This window comes from Cimex lectularius, unplaced genomic scaffold (assembly GCF_000648675.2).
Source record: "Cimex lectularius strain Harlan isolate CLEC.00 unplaced genomic scaffold, Clec_2.1 scaffold269, whole genome shotgun sequence".
In the NCBI taxonomy this organism is placed as follows: Eukaryota; Metazoa; Arthropoda; class Insecta; order Hemiptera; family Cimicidae; genus Cimex; species Cimex lectularius.
Window position 1 is genome coordinate 250482 of NW_019392860.1, and position 22998 is coordinate 273479.

Here is a 22998-nt window from a genome sequence, read left to right on the forward strand (position 1 = left end):
AAAGGTTTTGGTTAACCAAAAGGCAGACAAACTGGCTAGAGGAGGATCTGAAAGACCTTATATAGCCCCTGAACCTGTTCTTGCGATGAAAAAACAAACACTAAATCCTCCATGTCAGAATGGATAAAAAATAAAGGCAAAAAGGGGAAGAGGACAATCTCTAAAGGTACTACATATCTTATATTAAAACAACCCTCACCAAAACTGGCAGTTAGAGAGGGCTAAACTTGGAAGATTGATGGGACTTGTATCTAAGTCTCTGGTATCTAAGAAAACATGGACCCAACACGGGCATATTCAATGATGAACCCATTTGCAAGTTGTGCATTGAGAAGGAAGAAACAAGCCACCCATTTTCGAATGCGACGCAACCTCTCAATGGAGGCATAACCTGGTGTATAAAGAAAACCCAAGGAAAATAACTGTAGCAACGACATTCAATGGCCTAGTACATCTTAAGAAAAGGATCGAGTCGATTGCACTGAACTGAGGAACTGGGAAAAGTACAAAAGTCAGGGCGGAACCCCTACTTCCTAGACCATCATCATACCACTGAAGCTGAACATGCTGAAACGCGTCTTATTGTAAAACAAATTAGAATGACTGAAAACGACAAACTACATTTAAAAAAATTAATTAGTAAATTGTTTAGTTTTTACTTTCTCTCTACAGATTTGATGCATACGAAAGTAGTCCTGGGTATTAATACATTACTATCCATCAATTTGGGTTTCGACCTCTCCATTCCACTATTAGCAGTGCTTCAGAGTAGTCGACACAATATCCTCGGCTCTAGAAAACCAACTGCTCAGCCGTATTTGTGGACGTTATGACCGAGTGTGGCACCACCACTCCTCTATAAGTTAAAACGTATCCTCCCTCATTCCTATTATCTTATCGTTAAATCCTTTCTCTCAGATCGATGGTTTAAAGTAAGTAGGCACCGATTTTTCACCTATCACGACAATCAAAGCTGGACAATCCTCTACACCATCTGCACTGCTGACTACCCACACATCCAAACACATAAATCACAACCTACGCAGACAACACCGCAATCTGATCAACACATTCCAATCCTATCCTAGCAACAGAAGCACTCCAACAACACCTGAACCTCATTACTGACTGGTGCAATCTGTGGCGGATCAGGAAAAAGCCAACAAGTTACGTTTAGCTCAAACGTCAAACCTGTCCACCAGTGCACATTTACAACAAGATAATACCACCATCGAACCAAGTCCGCTACCTTGGGCTTTACTTAGATAGTAGACTTACTTATCCACATACAAGATTAAAACAGGAAAACTTAACAAAAGATATGGGCTTCTCAGACACCTACGTAGACCAAAATCAAAACTTAGCATACATAACAAACTAACCGCTTACAAAACACCCATCAGACCTATTTGGACCTACGGAATCGAGCTGTGGGCCAAATGATCCAATATCCAGCGAATACAATCTTTTCAATCTAAAGTTCTCCGCCATATCCTCAATGCTCCTTTCTATGCCACCAATCAAACAACCCATAAAGATCTTAAAATCCCTTTCCTGAAAGAACTTATCCGAACACGCTTCTTCACTTTCCACCTTAGACCATCCCTCCACCCTAACCCCCTAGCCCTAACTATTTCCTCAACATCTCACCCTTACAATAAAACTCAGAGGAGTGGTGGGACTACTAACCGGTCACTGGTATCTGAGAAAACATCTACACAACATGGGTATATACAGCGATGACCCCATTTGCAGATTATGTAATGAGGAGGAGGAAACAGCCACTCATATCATCTTCGAATGCGAAGCAACAGCTCAATGGAGGTTTAACCTAACGTACGAAAAAGACTCAGGGAACCAAATTGCAGCAATAACAGTCAATGACCTGATACTTCTGAGAAGAAGGATTGAGTCTATTGACTAAACTAGGGAACTGGGAAGGTACAATAAGCCAGAAGGCTGCAGTGCCTGGGGAATACAAGCCCCGCTTCCCGGCATCCCTTCCACCATACCATACCATACCACCCTTACAATCCTCCGCACTGTTTAAAACGAAGATGGCCTCGTGACCTTCTATCTAACCCAACGAATTAACCCCCACCCCAATTAAATAAAAGAGAGTTCCAGCACTGGTTGGTTTCTCTCCCCACTGCCTCCTGGTCTACAGGATTTCTGTATAACTAAACAATTTGCTCAATGTATATTTTGTACAGGTAGCAATAAATAAAATAAAATACTTTAAAAAAAGGTATTAATAGCAGCATTTTATAATTTTCTGACCTCCCAATTGAGTCATAATTGTACTCCTTGAACATGAAATTTACTTAAACCTAAACTTAAAATTAAACAAATCTTTTAAATGGTAACATGAATAAGAATAAATATTTTTGTTTAATGTCACATGTTGGATTCACTCTTAACACAAAATTCAATAAAACATGATTTTTACCGTTTTATTTCTTATGATTGTAGAGTTTTTAACGGCATCGGAAAAAAATGAAAGTGTGTACAGCAAGGAGCCTAGCAAGTTGAGAAAAAGGTTACCCGCGTCAACGGCGAAAGGGATTTCCATTCCTACATACGGCGAGTACCCCTATGTTGTTCTCATAATGGAAGAACAGACAGAGTACCACATCTGCGAGGGTGCCATTATTTCGGAGATATACGTACTCACCGGCTGCCACTGCTTCACACGCTACAACATGACAATAGCGTTCGTGAAACAGAAAAATGAATTTTTGGTCGTGGCGGGAGGACAGGCGTCTTGGGGGTTGAGAGACGTCAAATCCATGAATTCCAGCTTGACCCAAATCCGTATGATTCGGAAGATCCACATGCATCCGAAATGTTTGCAGACGGCTAATAATGTATGGCACTACGATTTCGCCTTTATCAGGCTCAAGTCCGGTTTCTATTTCAATCCTTTCGTCACGTCGTTCAAGCGGCCTTCGACCGATTCGGAAACGTTGATTTCTCCGAAAAGCAATTGCGTGTCTCTATGGTGGTCCAGGATCTCACACAAGTTCTTCAAGTTCAGCAGACTTCAGGCGATTAAGCTCAAAGCGATGAGCAAAACCGCATGCAAACAAGTCCTCTGCTCGTTCGATCCGAGCCTGTGCACACCTCGGGACGCGTCTCATTTCATTTGCCTGCGCCCGGAGGAGAATTATTCCGGCCATTGTCTCAAAGGCGGATCAGCACCTCTCATCTGCAAAGGACGCGTCCATGGCATTCTCAACTGGTCACCAAACTGTAGCAGTCCTCAAAACGTGACGGTCTACTCCAGCCTCCATCCTATATACGACTTATTCGATCTTTACGCCACTCAAGATGCAAATACGCTGGTTCCTGTTGCCACTTATGAACTCTTATTGGTTTTGTTAGTGCTTTATGTCTATATATCGTCGAGAAAATGAAAAAACCCGGAACAAAAAATTTTAAAATATAGTAAATTCTACACACAACTTTTTTTATGTCACGAGAATCACGTGGTATAAAATTTACCTTATTTCAACTGTAATGTAAAGTCGAAAAACATCTGAAACGCATATGAACATTTTTTACTTTCCATGCTACTTTCTCTATGTTAGAGTGTAAGATTTTCTTTCTTTATGCAGAAAAATGAGAAACTTTTAAGCCCTCCCAGTTTAGGTAAAACGATTTTTTTAAACTATTAAAATATTCCACTTTATCAAAGCGGAGAGAATCCTCTTTTCTTCTCAACTCGTTTCAGCATCAAGTAGACTAGCCGTGTGTCTAATCTGACACGCTTAATACTCAGTCTCAAGTTCTCCGGTTGACCTCTTTTTATTTTAACGAAAGTGGTTTTTCATCTACGAAAAACATGTGATTGTCTACGAGAAATATTCCTAAAAGTCAGATATAAATTATCTTTAATAACACATTAAAGAAATTGATCTATCACTGGCACGAAATAACATGAGAATGACCGGTCTGCCGTTTTATAAAACGATTAGATGCCTCCTGCCCTCTTTCCCTTAAACGGAAACCCATTTGTGATTATCGTAGTTCGACTATTATCCCGTACTACGAAAGTAAGTGCAAAACATTTACCTTTCCACAAATTATCGCGGTTAATACAGCGATGTACACAGCCGGAGGTAAATGGCTATGTTACGGATAACAAGATTACGATCAACTATATATATGAAGTGAGAAGATAATAGTGTCTGTGTGTGTGCACGTGCGGGCGCGTGCGTGCGTGAGAGAGATAGTGACAGACAGACACATAAACAGACAGTCTGAAAGAGAGAGCAAACTTTTTAGAACAGATACACATGTCTCCAGACCGATTGCTATCGATGTTTAATAGCGAAACATCCATGAACATCAACTGCCTTCAAACATGGGACATCAACAGCAAAACATTGATGGATATCAAATGCCATCAAACATCGGACATCAACAGAGAAACATCGATGGACATCAACAGGAAAACATTGATGGACATCAAATGCCATCAAACATAGGACATCAACAGCAAAATATCGATAGACATCAAGTGCCATAAAACATCGGACATCAACAGAGAAACATAAATGAACATCAAATGCCATCAAACATCGGGCATCACCAGAGAACCATTGACATCAAATGACATCAAATATCGGGCAACATCAGAGAACCATTCATTTACATCAGATGCCATACAACATCAGACACTAACAGAGAAACATCTATGGACATCAACAGGAAAACATTGATGGACATCAAATGCCATCAAATATGGGACATCAACAGCAAAATATCGATAGACATCAAATACCATAAAACATCGGACACTAGCAGAGAAATATCGATGGACATCAACTGCATCAAACATCGGACATCAACAGCAACACATAGATGACATCAACAGCAAAACATAGATGGACATCAAATGCCATCAAACATCGGACATCAGCAGAGAAGGTTCGATTGACATCAAATGCCATAAAACATCAGACATCACAGAGTAACAAAGATGGACGTCAAAAGCCATCAAACATCGGGCATCTGCACAGAAGCATCGATTGACATCAAGTACCATAAAACATCGGACACTAACAGAGAAACATCGATGGACATCAATTGCATCAAACAACGGTCATCAACAGCAAAACATAGACGGACATCAAATGCAATCAAACATCGGACATCAACAGAGAAACATCGATCAACTGCTATCCCTATTATTACTGGATCAAGATTGCCTAAATTATGATGAATGATGTTTATATAATTTATAGATAATGTATAGGATTTAAATTTAGTTAAAATACTATGTGGCCGCATCAACACTTTGGCAAGCTGTATGATCTTGGTCTGAAAATTCATTATTGATTATTGACTTTTCCAGTGATCTTGTAAATGATACTAAAGAGTGAGGTTGGCCGGTTTAAAGGTGAAATATCTTCTTTTTCGGGGTTTGGTAGTGGAATGAACAAGAATGACACATCTACACGGAAAACAAACACTTTGGCCCTGAAGATGATCTCAATAAAGATCGAAACGTTGGCATGATAAAGAAAATGTTTTTATAAAACCTACGTCCCACCAGACCGCACCTCACTATCTCCAAATAATTTATGGACTCTCGTGTAAACAAATCTGGGAGTTTGGACAGGCAAATTATAAATGTAAGCAAATCAAAATAATGAAAATGTTGATTTGGCTAACTTTTCACTGAGACTTGGAAGAAAATAGATCAACATCAACGATTAGAATACTTGTCAAATTAAGGATAAATTTGTATTTGTAAAAACAGTTCATATATTAAATTGCCTTGCAGGCATTTTAATGGCGATTATGCAAATTTTATTTGTACTATCGTAATGAAATAATGAGGTCACGATAGCTCAAGTGGTAGAGCAGCGGCGTATCTAGCCGAAGATCGTGGGTTCGAATCCTGCTCGTGCCATTAACTTTTTTATCTCAACTAAAAACCTTAATTAATTGTAATGTATTAATTGGTCAAGCGGACCACGAAATTAGTGAATGTAATGAAATAAGTTCAATAGCGAAATACCTTCAAGCTAAACCAAGTACCTTTATTATAGAGACTTGAAATATTTCAATCACTCTACAAAGTTTTCCCTCGTTAAAAAACGATTAAAGTCCATTGTTACGCAAGTGTGTTGTTAAATGAAAGCAATCGTTGGTCACCTGAGGGCCTCTAGAGAAATAATGCTCTTTAAAGGCGTAACTTTTGCAACACGTGGCAAATTGGCCGGTTAATGGCCCGTGAGAAATAGAGCGACGTTTCGCTTTGTCCGCACCGTCTATCAGGATGAAGAATCGTTCTCAGCATCTCATCGGGACAGGACATCCCTTTCATCCTATGTGAAAACAATGGATACTTTGTTTGGAGAAGCTGTTAAGTAATTTGAACATGTAACAGCTTTTTCCCCCCAAAACACCATTTTTAACACGGTTCCTTATAATCGATTGGAAACGGAAAACGTTGAAAGATAAGGCACACGTCTTTTCCATCATCTCACTACCTCAATCGATAGATTGTTTATACTTTCAAACCCCATCGATAAAAACATACTTTCAGACCTAATAATAATTATATGCACCGGAATGTTTGGAAAATAATAATTATGAAAAAGTTAATAAGTAGAGATGTCAATTTTATCTTATCTTCTATCAAAAATTGGTTTAGATTCCAACATTCCCTGACTAGGCTTTTGCCGGCTCATATATACCAAGTTACTTATGTCGTGATTTGCTTGATATAAAATGGTAGAGGTCATCAATTTCATGTAGGTAGCATAAAGTGCTTTCATTCAAAAAAAGATCTTTTATCAGCCCGGACTGACTGTATGATTCCGAAAACATTCCTTACAACATCCTATAAAGTCTCAACAGACTATAAAGGAGAGCATCATATACAATGAAATGGTATACAGATGACCCAAACAAACGAAGAAATAGGATCGGGCGTTTTCTGTACAAGCCCAAAACATGAGCGGTCAAAGTCATTAGGGAAGTACAGTTCGGTCTTTCAAGCAGAAATACATGCCATCGACGGTCGTGCCCTGGAAAATCTTAAAAGAGGTTATACTGGCAAAAAAACCCTCATAAGGTCTGATAGCCAAGCAGCCTTTAAAGCATTAGCATGTAAAAGAATCACATCAAAATTAGTCAGTGACTGTATCCAAAATCTCCAAAACCCGGGGAAACACAACAACCTAATGGTATCATGTGTGAATTTTGGGTAACGCGAAAGCAGATAGGCCAGAGGGGATCTGCAAGACCATTCATAGGCCCCGAACGTATACTTGAGGTAACAAAAACAAATATAGAATCCTCCATCGCAAATAGATCCAAAGGAAACAAAAGGAGAAGTGGAAAAACTCTAGCGACGCTAGACACAGTAAACTTATGATGAAACAACTCTCACCAAGACTGGCAAAATCACTGCTGCAATTGGAGAGGGCAAAACTCAGAGGAGCGGTGGGACTACTAACCGGTCACTGGTATCTGAGAAAAATCTACACAACATGGGTATATACAGCGATGATCCCATCTGCAGATTATGTAATGAGGAGAAGGAAACAGCCACTCATATCATCTTTGAATGCGAAGCAACAGCTCAATGGAGGTTTAACCTAACGTACGGAAAAGACATAGGGAATCAAAGTGCAGCAACAACAGTCAATGACCTGATATTTCTAAGAAAAAGGATTGAGTCTATTGACTGAACTAAGGAACTAGGAACGTACAATAAGCCAGAAGGCTGCAGTGCCTGGGGAATACAAACCCCGCTTCCTAGTATCCTTTCCACCATACCATACCATACCAAGATCATCTTCAGTGCCCAAAGTGTTTGCTTTCCGTGTAGGCGTGTCATTCTTGTCTGTCGTGTTGGGGGGCAACAAAGCAGCAACAGCTCAATGGAGATTTAACCTAACATACGAAAAAACCTAGGGAATGAGATTGTAGCAGCGACAGTCAATGATCTGATACTTCTAAGGAGAAAGATTGAGTTTATTGCACTGAATTAAGGAACTAGGAAGGTACAATAAGCCAGAAGGCTGTAGTGCCTGGGGAGCACAAAGCCCGCTTCCTAGTATCCTTATTACCATACCACTCTATCACGCTAGTTTAATGCCAAATTATGTGATTTTTAGAATGTTTTTTATTATTTTTCTTCATTCTTAGTAAATCCATTCGAAAGGTTGTAGGTTGAAATGGGGAGTTGGTGTCCGAGTGGATCGAAGTCACGATATCTCAAGTGGTCGAGCAGCGGCATATTGGGCCGAAGGTCTTGGGTTCGAATCCCGTTCGTGGCGTTAACTTTTTCTTTAAATCTGCTTTTGATAAATTAGAACAATCCTCCTTCTGCGTCAAACTGTTTATTTTAGGCTCGAAACTCATAAATATTAAAAATCCTTTATTTACAAGCTATATGGCCTATTTAAGCCGTTTAATGTGGGCATTTAATTTTTTTTTAATTTCAATTTTGTTGTGTTTTTGTAAGTGTGTAGAAAATGTGTGTGAAAAAAATACATTTAACTGAATTAAAAAAAAAAATACTACTGGCATCAAATAAAATGGAAAGCATGGTAGAACTTTCTTTGGATTAAATAACACCCCCAACTAGACCACAACCTCGATCATTACATTTAAAACAATTACAACTGCTTGTTCATACAATCAATAATAAAAAACAAACCTAATATATAATACTATAGAACCGTAATAATTTATAACCTAATAATGTATTTGATATGGTCATCTAACAACAGTCACTCATTAAAAAAACGGGAAAAACAAATTCATCAGGACAAAACTATCTTATAGATGTCTCCAAATTGACATAATTAATTTTTTAATAAATTTGAAACTTATTAAAAATTTAGTTATGTCAATTTGTAGACATCTTTAAGATTGTTTCACTCCGATGATGACCTTAAAAAAGGTCGAATTCCTGTCAGATAGAAACTGAATTTGTATTTTCATCCAGACCATACCGAGTTCAAGAGTATTCATAAGTAAAAAAAGTGGTTCATACATCTAACATTTGAAATTAAAAAAAAAATGGGAACTTCGCGTACGCAGAAAACAAACACTTTGAGTGAGTAGAAATACTTTGATTGAATATAAAAAAATCTTTATTTGCATTGTATAAATTCACTTTTTTCCACATCCTACATGTTTTTGTAAAATTTAAAGAATGTTTGTAAATCCTAGGCCCTGAAGATGATCTCAATAAAGATCGAAACGTTGGCACGATAAAGAAAATGTTTTTCTGAAACCTACATCACACCAGACCGCATCTCACGATTTCTGAATAGTTATTCCTTAATAATATATATGTTGGAAAATACTACAAAACACAGATTAAAAAACATACACCTAAATAAATGTCCACAAATAAACAACAACAAACACTTTTTTTTAATTAAAAGATTGACAAGAGTAAAGTACAAATTAATAGGGAACTGTGCCAACAATCTCGTAAGAAGGGCATTTAGCTTAAGTTGCCCTCAGTTTCATGAACAAAACAAATTAAGAATTAAAACCATTTTAAAAATGAATCATTATTCTAGAGGAACTTACTAATAAATTAATTTACAATTATGAACACCAAGTACACCTTACTCAAGATGACGTCAACTAAACAGTCCTATATCCTTATGTCCGCTAACTTTTGTACCAGATTTGGCTTACAAATTAAAAACTTAGTTCAAGGAAATCTGCCATTGATTTAGCTTTTACGTACAACAAAAAAATCAATAAACTACACTCTAACACAAAAGCGAAAGACCCTATAATGTTTATGTTCAATGTGATGACACATATTTAGTGGTCTATTGACCAAATCACTTCTTTCAATTAATTAATCTTTGTATGAAAGGTTTTGGCGAAATGAAAAAGTTACGGGAGTGGATCAAAGTTACGATAGCACAAGTGGTTAGAGCATCGGCGTATTGAGCCGAAGGTAGTGGGTTCGAATCCCGCTCGTGGCACTAGCTTTTTCATTTCAACCAAGACCTTACATAAAAGATTAATTAATTGAAAGAAATAATATACGTTTATTGCGAGGTTGTGATAAAGAATACATTGGTCAAATAAACAGAAGTTAAAAATACATACAGCAGAACATTAATTAGACTGAACAAATACAGATATGATTGACACAGGCCTTTCTCACCATGCGAAAGTATCACATCACAATTTTAAATTTGATAACCTGATAATCCTTGTCAAAGAAAGAACCCTGACGAGAGGACTAATAAAAGAAAAATAGGTTATCTTCATGATAACTCGAGCAATTTGCAGAATGATAAAAAAGAATAGATTAACTCAATTTATTCCAAAATGTTTACAAGTTATTTTAGAAAAAGGGAGCAATGAAAAAGGGATTAACAATAAATCACAATATAACTATAAAATGGAATAATAGTGCAATTTAATTTATATATAAATATTAAAAAAGTTCCAAAAAAGAATGAGATGACCTCCTCCATGCTAGAGTTTAGATCTAATCTTAAGATAAGGTAACCAATGACAACGTACACTTTAGAGCCGCTACGACTTTCTAATCTTCTATTACCTGCGATAATTTTAAAGATAGAAAGTTTACGATTTAACTAATAAAACAATAAGTATGTATTCTTTATTTACAAGTTAAGTTTAATTATGAACAAATGTGTCGATTACTTTTTAGACTTGTTCTTTTCGTTTTTGTTAAAATTAGAAGATAGTTGTTGTTTTATTGGCATTTATATTATACCATAAAGCTAATTGAATTTGTATTATCAGTGTTCTGAAATGTATGTTTTCATTGTTTTTGTTCACAGTTTTATTTTTAGTTTCAAAAGATATTCAGCATTTTCAGTTAACTAATTTTAGCACTAATTTAAGCACTAGCACTTAAACTATTATCATTACAACCATTTAAATGGATAAATTTTTATATTCTAATACGTAAGCATTTTTTGGCTGTTTATAATTATATTTCTTGCCCAGGTTGATTAAGTATTTTGCTTATGCTTTATATTCCAAATTCAGCATATGAAAATATTTACTTAATGCAATAATGTAATATAAAAAATGATGGTATTTGACACCGATGAACGTTTAAACCTCTTGGCCAATAGGAAAGTTAAATTCCAAAACAGGGCCAATCATTGTTAACGTTTATCGTATAATAAAACCTAGGCAAAGGAAGCACTCGTAAAGCGTTTCTAGAGTATGTTGTTACGAGCCATAAATAGACTACTTATATTTATCCGTTATTATTATTATTGTTACTTATTTGACCAGATATTTTCTAACAATAAGAAATTTGCGTACATATGTATTTTTGAGGAAAAGTGGCGGGGCCCTATGCGTCCTCTTTAACATATCTTCATTTTGTGTACCATACCTCCTGGTAAAAACATTATTGTCGATGTTGATGGGAAAATGTTCACGAAAAACCCATTTACCTTTACTTTAACAAATCCTTTGCATTAACAAAATCATTACAGTATTGTTCAGAAACTGGAAGAACTAATTATTAATTTTATGAAGAGTAACAGTTATAACAAATGTCAGCAAAAAAAAAGTATTAATTTAGTAAGTTGGTCTAATATAGTATATACAGTGAAATATTTAATTTAAAATAAATAAATAAATAAGTTAGTTTAAATAATTAAATAAATAAGTTAGTTTAACAGATTAGTAACAAATTGACAATTTAACAATTTAACAGTAATAAATTAACAAATCAGTAGGTTAGTGGTTAAATATTTTTATAAGTTATTAAGTAACAGATAGTTAAATAAGTGAGAAGGTTGAGATTCAGGAGGATAAAATATGTTTTATACTCCTGTGCTTTCAAGATCTTAGACAATCATATGTGCCGATTGAAGCACATATGGAGTTTTCGCTGAAGACTTTTGGAGAAAAAAATTTTTGGGTCCTGTATATTAACTCCTCCCTAATCTATGGCATTTCAACTAAAGCATGCAAGTCTGAGAGCCTTGTGTAACGTGGGGACGAGGTGGCTAGTCTTGAAAATTTGTTTTGTATTATTTGTAACCTCTTAATGTTAGTCATGCTTGTGTAGCTCCAAGCAGGGCAAGCGTACAATAGAATTGGTTTTACTATCACTTTGTAAATTGCTAACTTATTTGCTTCGCTCAAAGATGATTTTCGACTTAAAAGGGGGAAAAGAGTTTTAATCATTATTTTTCCTCTCTTTATCAACGAGTTAATATGTTCACTGAAATTCAGTTTGTGGTCCAGAGTCACCCCTAGGTATTTTACCTGTGGGGTCCACGGTATGTTTACCGCGTCAAGCATGATTTGTTTATCAAGAGTGGGTCGCCGCCTAGTAAAAAATATCGATTCCGTTTTTACAGTGTTTAAAATTAACTTCCATCTGTGGCAGAAGCGTACTATTTTTTGTAAAGCTAAGTTAAAATTGTTTGCTATGGCAGTCTGTCTCCAGGAGGAACAATATATTAGGATGTCGTCAGCGTAAAGGGCCAACTTGCAGTTTAACCTATCTAGTGTAGGGAGGGCATTTAAGAATATAGAAAAAAGTTTTGGCTCTAGGATAGACCCTTGAGGGACCCCAGAAACAACTTTGAAAGAAGAAGACGTTGCGTTGTTAAGAACAACGCGAAAGGATCTTTCTCTTAGATAGGACATTATGATCCTAACAACATATGTTGGGAACTTAGAACAGCCTGTATACTGCGAACTTATACAGGGTGTCTTTTTAAATGGCTCGACTTAATTTCTCTTGAACCAATGACGCTAGCAAAAAAACAAAAAATACTGTTTAATATTTTTTAGTCTAGATTCAAATTTTTGCCTTTTTTTGGAGAAAAATTATACAGGGTACCTCAGGCATAGTTCAACATCAAAATTTCAAAAAAGACTATACAACCTGACACATCATTTTAACGGTTTTTTTCGGCTGAAAACAATGGTACAATTGGATTTTAAATTGGTCAAAAAATGACAAAGTTATGGCAAAAAGATTGAAACCTACTAAAACTCTAATTTCGATCACTTCTATAAAATTTAAGATATCGAGCCCGAACCAACGCGAAAAATTCTTAAAAATAACCTACTTTTTAGAACCGAAATAACAATGAGAGGTCTATCATTTAAAAATAGTTACGTATGTAGATTTACGTCAAAAAAGAATGAACCAAAAAGTGATTTCAAGAACCGATGAAACAACTGAAAACTAGACATAATAACAAAAATGTTAAAAAATTCAAAATCAGATCAAAATTAAGGAAGTTATGGGGTGGATTCCATGGACCACTTTGTATATACAAGGTGTCCTTTTTAAATGGACCGTCTGAATTTCTCTTGAACCAATGACTCTATAAAAAAAAAATCGTCTTTAATATTTTTTTAGTCTAGTTTAAAATTTTTACCTTTTTTTAAAGAAAAATTATACAGGGTACATCAGGCGCAGTTCAACTTCAAAATTCCAAATACGATTCTACACATCCGGACACATCGATTTAAAGGATTTCTTACTCTGATAACAATGGTGCAATCGGATTTTAAATTGGTCAAAAATGACAAAGTTATGGCAAAATGTTTGGAAACAGACATTCGGTTTGCTATTTATTAATCACATTTCATGTTAGAACTTCCTGCCTTGCGTAATGATGAAAAAATTTGCTCTTTTACTCTTTACCGGTGCTCAGAGCAGTACAGTCAGGGGAGATGGATTGACAAGCATTTTCTATGCTTTGCCGCAGTTCTCCAACTGAGGTTGCTTGGTTATGATTGGCGTAGACACTGTTTTTTAAATGGCTCTACAGAAAATAGTCAAGTAGTATTAAAACGGGAGACTGAGCAGGCCAATAGATCTGGTGTGATGTAGCTTTTCTATTACATTTTCTTTATGGTGCCAACGTTTCGATCTTTATTGAGCCCTGATGATGATCTCAATAAAGTTCGAAACGTTGGCACGATAAAGAAAATATTTTTCTGAAGCCTACGTCAGACCAGACCGTATCTCACGATTTCTGAATAATTATCGATTAACGGTCACTAATCACCACACGATTCAAATAACATTTCACCTGCAAATAATTGTGTGAGGGGCATCCATCTAGCTGGAGGATCACTTTTTGTCTTTGTTACAGAGGAACATCATCTAATATTGTTGGTCAAACCTCTCTCAAAAATTTGAGGAACTGAGCACTATTTACATTATTTTCGTGGAAATAAGGCCCAGTTAATTTATTTCCGAGAAATCAACACCAAACATTGATACTGTGAACCACCTGATGATGACAAGAGGACGAAATTCTAGGATTTTCCTCTGCCCACGTTCGAAAATTCCATCGCCTTGATATGCCATTATAGGTGAACTTGGATTCATCAGTTCATAAAATGTATGGAAAAAATTTTCTTCAGCCTCCCAAATCGATTGGACCACATCCCCAATCCTGCCAAATATATTTTAGACTAAAAAATATTAAACACATTTTTTTTATAGTGTCATTGGTTCAATCTAAAAAGGATTATCTAAAAAGGACACCCTGTATATGAAATATAATTATTTAAATCGCATAATCCTCAACTGCTGATAAAGTTTAACCAAATCCGTACTAGTATCAATTTTTTTTGTGTATCAATATTTAAACATTTATCCTTGAAAAGTACGATCACGATGATTTAAATAATTTCAAAGAAAGAAAATATTTTGCGCGTTCATAATTATTAAATTACTCTTTGTAGATGTGTGTGTCATTTATAATTAGACATATACCTTAAAATATTTTTTTCATCTTGAAATTATGTTGTTGTTTTGTTTTCTTTTTAGTTATACATTTACATTTATTTATATTATGTATAAAATGTATAATGTATTTTTATATGTAAAGAAAGCTAATTAACGGAAAGAAAAGATGGGTGGTAACTTTGTGCATAAGACTGGTTGTTTACTGATGTCCTTAGTCATCTCTACCATGATTATAAGTCACAAAGTGAAAAGAGGAGTTTTTTCATGCTCCATTATCCCTGCTCTCAACAGTTCAACTAGCAAGGACTTAATCGGAAAGACTTTTCCCCGCCTATCTTCACTTTCTCCTGATATTGATTCTGGATAATGTATGTATTTTGGGCTTACTTACGGCGGTCCAATTTTTCAAATGATGTCGGCTTAGACAGGTAGGAAAATCGGTGTGTGATTTTTTAAAATGTTTTTTAGTTCTTTTTATATCGATGTACTTGTAGGTAAAATAAAATAAAACAGTTATTTTATGAAAAGACTGTGATTTATTACACTCTTAGAGTTTACTGATAGCACTCTCAAACGAGAATGATTCTAGAGAATATAAAAATAAAATTTTAAACTTTCTTAAAACACATAGTGAAATATTTTAAATATTTATAATTTTACAAAAGCAATGACTTAGTTAATAAATTAAATACGTGATAACTGCTCCTACCAGGGTTTGAGGGTTAATTTTTCTCCGTGTCTTCGTTGGTAGTCTCCTCTTTCGTTTCTGAAAATAACAAGAAAACTGTTTGAAAAATATTATTTGTAATTTGTATCTTTCATATTGAATTGTTTCATCAGTATTCTAGCCGACTCTTTTTCATGGATTATTATTGTAATATAATTGAGATAAATAATTGTGTTTCCTCTAATCCTCTTGGGGGAAAGTGAGGACGGGTTTAATGACTATAATTAGGAAGTTACGCATGGCTCGATCTACGTTTTCTGTACTTGATGTAAATGTACACTGAGCCGAAGAAGAATTGAAATTACAAAATTATTTACCTGAGCTGTCTTCTTTCCTTTCGTTTGTCGGCAGAGGAAGGACAGAGGGCTCTAGCTCGGACGCGGAAACAGAAGCGTCGTAAGTCGTCTGGTAGGAAGAAGGTCCAGTGTATTTGTATTGCGGCTGGTACTGGTCCGAGACGCCTTGGCTCGGTGCATAAGCCGCAGGTGGATAAGGTCCCGATGCTGCTGCTGGGTAGGGTGCAGGCTCGTTGCTAGGTGGCGCGGGATAAGATGCTGGAGGGTACGGCGCTGACGGGGTAAATTTCTGCTCCGGAGCCGGGTGTGGCAAACTGTATTCGAGTACCGGTTCCTTTTCTGCTGGAGTGTACACCGGGGAATAATTCTGCTGGTGTGGCGCACTGTATGTCGCGACAGGGGTAGCGTAATGCGTTGTAACGTGTTCAACGGGGAAAGCTGGTTTCGGTGCTCTTATGCTGACGTACGTTCCGGTAGAGTATGGGAGTTTATAATGACCGGAAAGGCTAATTTTCGGCAATTTAGGAATAGCGGGGACGAACTTCAGAGCCGGTAAGCTGGGGAGAGATGGCTCTGGGATGTGAACGACCGCTCCTTTGCCAAATCCGCCGAGGAAAGGTATTTTACTGAAAAAGCTGTGCTTAGCAGGCACACTTTTCAAGACTGTGGTCTCAACGGGATAAACTGTTTCTTGAAGTCCTACACCATCATCTACATCTTCTACCTCTTCTACACCTACGAGGCCTTTCAACAAAGCGCTGACACCACCTTTTTTAAAAGCTAATTTTTTAGAATCCACTAATTTTGAAAGAGCGAGAAGACTTAGGAGGTCCTTTTTCTTCCATTTCTTCTTAAGGCCGACACCAGGAACCTTCGACACCTGTAAAATCAATTTTTAAATTATATTTGTACAATATTTTCAAACTTCTTCCGTTATACCTTTTCTTCGGCTTCTGGATGGGTCGAGCCAAGTCCAAAGTATGACAGGATGTTTCCAGAATCGTCGTTCGCTCTCGGAAGGAATTCGGACAGGTTTTCGATGTTCAGATGCTCAGGCTCATCGTGATAATGGTCGGCGGTATAGTCGGAAACCTGAACGGCTTTCGGCTGTGCGCTGAGATGTTCAACAGGTACTACGTACTCTACTGGGCTACTCTCCAAATGTGCGTCTACCGGTTTCAGAGCGATTCCAGAGTACTTGTGTACCTTCCAGACTGGGTACTTGGTCACTGGGGAGGGCTTCTTCAGGGAGAACCAGCCGATAGATCTCTTCTCCCTCGCGAAGCAGACACCGAATATGGCCGCAATGATTATAAACCTCTAACATAGTACAATTACATCGTAAGACACATCGCCGATTAATTATTTACAATACTTTGTGTATATTAAATGTTCTTGGCTTTATGAGCAAATCTTTCTAAAACAGCTTGGAAAAGGAGTTGTATTTCTCTGTAAATTGCTTTTGAAATTTTTCATATTGCGAGTCAAATTAACTTAATTAAAGAAAATTATTTGTTTCTAGGTGGTGTGGTGGACCAAGACTTTGCAGGCTAAGTGAACAAACAGTTAAGTGGCACACAAAGACAAGCCTTCTTTCAGTGTCACTGGAGTCATGAGTATAACACCAATTGCGGCCTTGGAGGTGTTAATATACCTTTCACCACTCCATATTTTAATCCAAGGAGAAGCCAGAGCAGTGGGTCACAGGTTCATAAATTGACAACCATCTGTAATGATAGGCCACGTCAACAAAGAATGGAAAGTGAGGGAGGAGATACAGGCATATGCCATACTAGGCATGCGAACCGTGCCACTACTCCAAAATATAAGTTCACCAACAAATACAAGTTCGTATACCAGAAAGGGAAGAGTGCGCCAAAGGAAAACCTATGAAGGCCAACTCAAACTGGCATACCGTTGGCTAAAAACGGATAAATGCAGAGGAGCTGTAGTCTTCGGGATGAATCGGAAGACCGAACTGACTTTAAACTTAGTCCCAATCTGAAATCACAGCAATTAAACACTTCTCTGACAGGCAGGCGGCACTTAAGGCCTTAGCGAGGTAAAGGCAAAAAGCGTATGGAACCCCTGGCAGAAGTCATGACGCCAAAGACCTGAACCTGGGATGGGTCCCTCGGCATTCGGAGGAAATGAAAAAGGACTTACTGAAGAGTAACCTCAACAAAACCAGGATTCTGGTCGGACTTCTGACAGGGCACTACCTCCTAAAAAGGCACATGCACCGGATAGGATTACAGACAAAATAAACACTGTCCACATAATGCCATGACGAAGAGGAGGCCGCAGAACACATTTTATGTTTTTGTGAACGTCCATGCAGGTACTGATTCTTGCAACTAGGAGAGGAAAAACCGCAAACAAGATCCTACAATGGAGCCGCTGGTAAGGTTATGGAGGTGGATTACAACCTAAAGCTGGATAGTGAGTTATAAAAAACAGAGGCGCAATATAGATTTACTCAGATCGAAGAGGAGAAGACCTTGTGGCCGCCTCTTTTTATGTTTCTATTTTAATTTTTGGCCAGAAGACATATATACTTATTATCATGTACGTACACAAGTTTCAAAAATCCAATTAGGCCAATGTCTTTGTTGTTGTTGTTTTTAATTAAAAATATATGTTATGGTATTTGCCCCATGGGAAAAACAATCCTCAATATGTAACTAACCGCGGCGTGTTCCGAGTCATAGATCACAAACTAGGAACGAAAGTGTCGGCATTCCGAAACGTCTTCGGGCCGATTACTGACCGGCAGTGAAACCGAAAACTTTCATGGGTCCTCCCAGACACAAAGGGTGGCGAAGAGGTCCGCTGGCCGCCTTTGTCTTCACCCTGACCTTACTTTCACTCTCGTGCCTTTATCACAATATAATCTCCGGCCTTCGGACACTGAATCAAGATGACAAATCAACTTTGGTACCTTCATAAGTCCCAGTAAGTAGTTCTCTCTCTCTCTCTTCCACCAGAACGATGTTTATAAACACATCTCGTCTCGAAACTAATGTAAAGATAACATGAAATGGATAACGAGAATACATTAATTAAAAGATTAAATTACAAGACAATATTTTGGTACTGGAATACTAAGTAGGGAGGAAACATTTCCTATTCAAAACGCGTGCAGATATTACAGATTAGAAAAAGGGAGAACTGCTATGTTAAACTTAATATAAATTATATATAAAAAGACCTAAAGTAAGAGAACACAGATGCAGAATTATATTTATCTTATTCTTATTATATTATATTCTTATATTATTCTTATTACGTATTATAAGTTTTTTTTTTGTTTTTTCGAGGATTCGCAAGAGGTCATATCAACACTCAGGGCTGCTGGATTCGAACCCGGGACCTTTACCTTACAGTGATGAGCGCCGTGTCAACGCCTGAACCGTTGCCGCCACCGACGCCCCCATTATAAGCTATTGTATATATTATTGTTACTATTACAATTAAATTTATTATATTTTACTGTGGTTTCTTAGTAACCATTTACACTTTAAAAAAGAAGAACAATGGTGTGTACCCTTCAGTAGAAAATTTAGATAAAAAGGTTACCAGAAAAGAGTGAAATATTCTAAAATTTAATGACAAAAGAATAGTTTTTTAAGTGGTTTAAGCATTAAATATGTGAAGTGTCTTGAAATAGCATCTTCATACTTTATAATTAAAACAAAAATGTGTTAATTGGCAGGAATTTAATAGACAACTTTTTTAATCAAATTGAGTGCAAAATTCTAAAATTTAAGGAGAGTATCGTACTTTTCATATTAGTCTAAACCATTTTTTTATATAATAACTGTTTTTTTTCTTATTTCACGTTCGCTTTATACACTAAAAATTCAAAGCAAAAATTAATATGACTATAGCAAAGAGTATTGCATTATAAAATTATAAAATGGAAAATTTAAAGTCTAATGCTTCATTTTAAAATGAGAATATGTATAACCTAAAAAATATATATAGAAACTTGAAGCAGAACGTAATACCCTAAATACGTAACCATACTTTTAAAGTAAAGAGTAAAGTCTATAACAATATTTTTAAAAACGTGGAGCTTATCTCAAAGGATAAGCTAATCCCCTACCGCAGGCTCGGGCTTTGTTATAATTTATTTGGATCAGGTCCCGATTTTTGTCTTTTAATTTATCCGTTTAATTTAATTGAGTTTGTGGCACAAATTTTGTTTCTTATTTTTATTTTACACTCGCAAGGAAACGAGTTTGCATCGTGTGAAGGGGATTCACCCTAACACGTTATAAGTCCTAAAATACTGGAGGGCTTAACGTCCAAATACCCGTTGGGTGTCGCGGACGAGTGGTCAAACCTCTTTAAAATAGATTTCTCTATAAATTTAAAATTTCATGGACTATGGTAAATTGTGTCCAAGATGTAGGTTAAAGTTGGTGGCGTATACTAGCTGTTGTCCTTCGCGCCAACTTCAGAGAGAAACTCAACCCAATAAACATGCTACAAGTTCATCACCTTCAGAGCTCAAATAGGCTGTGTGATTACTGCAAAGATGTTTACAAAGTATTGTAATTTGAACAACTATTCTCTTTCCTGAACAGAGACTTGACGTCCAACTACCTGTTGGTTATCTCCGATGAGAGGTCAAACCTTTACACACTACTTTTTTATCAAATCATTAACAATTAAAATTCCTTGGGCTGGGAAAAATTGTGACCAAAATTATTGTAATTGACTGATAGCCTTGTCCCTTTACTGTGTTCTATACTCTAGCTGGTTAATATTTCCCTCATACCATTTAAGCTTCACGCCATCTTCAGTAAGAAACTCAACTCAGTAAACATGCTTCAAGTTCATAACCTTGCGGGGCTCGAATAGAATCATAATATGTGGGTAAAATATTGTATTTTGGACAACTGTTTACTTTCCTGTCATACATAAGGGCTACGTCCAAGTACCCGCCCGTTGGGTGTCTTTGATGAGAGGTCATACCTCTGTAGAATACTTTTTTAAATCATTATCGATTAAAATGACCTGAGCAAAAGTTTGACCAAAATTAATGAAATTGGCCAAGCGAGTCAAAGTTTATGACGTTGATTGGTTTGCAAGCGGTGGACCCAGTTGAACTGATAGCACTAATCATTTTACTGAGTTTGTAAATTCTAGCTGGTTAATATTTCCCTCGTTCAAAGAAAAAACAAAATTAAAATCAAACTCGCTGTAATTCTATTTCTTAAAGTCCTAAACTGTCAGTATGTATCTACATTAATTTTAATGCATAAAATAACAAAAAAAAATCGGTACTTTTTGCGCTGAGCCAAATTTTAAAACTTTGCCGAAGCATATAATTGGATTATGTACGTATTATAAAAGTAAATTTTCTTTTAATGATAGTTTAACCGTGTTGAGACTATTCGGATAATCATCTCGGTGAATTTATAAATCGGTAAATTACATTCGATAGGATCCATGGAATTGTTACTAGTTATGTTATGTAGAACAAGGTAGTACTTTCTGTACAGATTAGGGGCACAAAAGAAATTTATAGCCCGAGTAGAAAATGAAGTTTAATCACGTTGTCTAACTCCGGGGAGCTGTATGTCTGATTTATTCCAGAGGCGAGTTCCTCCTGAAATAACTAAGGAAGCCGGCTATTTCGCAATTGGGATTCTAATAAAACAAAAACTCGAAAGCCCGACTCTCTTTCCGCAATAGATTCTTCACAAAAAGCCAAAAAGATCGCGATATCTCTAATCACGAAAATTTCTTTACGATCTGTAAATTTCACTGGGCACGACTGGGAAAAATTTAAATAAAAGCTATACCGATAAAGAATAAAAGGATAACAAATTGTTAAAATATTGTTTAAACGCGTACTTACCAACTTCATGTTGTAGGGTTGTAATGACTAGGTTGTGCTCGAGCCCTCGTATTTATACTCGGGGTGAGTTCTGGGGGTTGGCTAACGGTGCGATATTCTTGTAGGGCGACTTTCCTTAATTGTATCGCTCTCTAGCCAGAGGGCGAATACCTGACGCTGGTGGATCCGTCTTACGAGACGGTCAATGAAAACCGGATAAAGTACTCGGAGGAAGTACTCGTTGTTCTGAGGGAATCCGGGCCGAATTCGCCCTTTTGTACTAGCGGCTGGAAAACCCCGCACTGCCGGGGGTGAAATTTTGATTTTATCTCGTACCGATCGCGTAAACTGCCAAAGGAAGTGGAAATACAGGAAAATTCTCTTCTTGACACGTTTTAAAATATTTTTATTTACTTTCAATTAATTAATTTTTGTGTAAGGGATTGGTCGAAATGAAAAAGTTGACCTTCGGCTGCCGAAGGTCGTGGGTTCGAATCCCGCTCGTGACACTGACTTTTTCATTTCAACCAATACCTTACATAAAGATTAATTAGTTGAAAGAAGTTATTTGGTCAATCGACCACGAAATATAATGGATTTTTATTTACTTTACTATAATAGGGTAAATAGTGGTGTATTCGTAAACATGGGACAAAAACATAAACCGAAGAAAATAAGTCTCACTGTAACTGTAAAATTACTACTGTACTAAAAGAAAGATAAAATGGGCAAAGAGATAATTGTAATTCGATATCCAACTCGAAAATCAACATTCAACTATTTTATAGATATGTTAGTGAAAATCTACTTTCATTCTGTATTACAATAAAAAAATAATCATAGGTGCAAATAAAGCCACATATTGGATATATGTAACCTAAGGGGAACCCACCTCTTCATGTTGTCTGATCAGAAACGAGGTGAGTTACCCGGCAGATTTTAATATAATTTAAATATATTTTATAGGCATTTAACTGTAAAATTGACATGGTTTTGTAAAAAATATATAAACCTGTACATTTTAGAAACTCAAGACTGATGAGGGTTGACGGATCGAAATTGGTCTGTTAAATAAAACAAATAAAAAGGAAAGGGTGTCCTGTGACGTGTTCCTGGGGTCGATTCCAGGTGCTGCCATTAAAATTTTCTTCTCCATTGCACCAGATAATTTTTTTAAAAACCCACTTTTAATAGTAATGGCGAATAAACTAAAATTTAAACAATTACAACAAATCCACTTTCTTTCCTCTTAAATTTCTAACCCTGGAGGATTCTTAGTAATGTTTTTAGTTTATAACATACCATTCTAAAGAATTTTAATCTTTATACCCTAAAGTTATTTTTAAATAATAATCCCGCTTTGAATCCCGCTCGTGACAATAATTTTTCATCCCAACTAAAA

At 36.5% G+C, this 22998-nt stretch overlaps 2 protein-coding genes across 2 annotated transcripts; one reads left to right on the forward strand and one right to left on the reverse strand.

The window, feature by feature from the left end:
* Positions 1 to 2404: 2404 nt before the first annotated feature.
* LOC112127607 (trypsin-3-like) lies at positions 2405 to 3491 on the forward strand. Its single transcript, XM_024228787.1, has one exon. It carries the CDS (start codon positions 2439 to 2441, stop codon positions 3414 to 3416), a length of 978 nt encoding a protein of 325 aa, XP_024084555.1. The 5' UTR covers positions 2405 to 2438; the 3' UTR covers positions 3417 to 3491.
* An 11744-nt stretch (positions 3492 to 15235) lies between these two features.
* On the reverse strand, positions 15236 to 21848 carry LOC106674352. The gene is made up of 4 exons (XM_014406997.2): positions 21618 to 21848; positions 16685 to 17065; positions 15767 to 16625; positions 15236 to 15488 (listed from the first exon to the last, which is right to left on the reverse strand). Exons 1-4 carry the CDS (start codon positions 21624 to 21626, stop codon positions 15445 to 15447), a joined length of 1293 nt encoding a protein of 430 aa, XP_014262483.1. The 5' UTR covers positions 21627 to 21848; the 3' UTR covers positions 15236 to 15444.
* Between the last annotated feature and the right edge of the window lie 1150 nt (positions 21849 to 22998).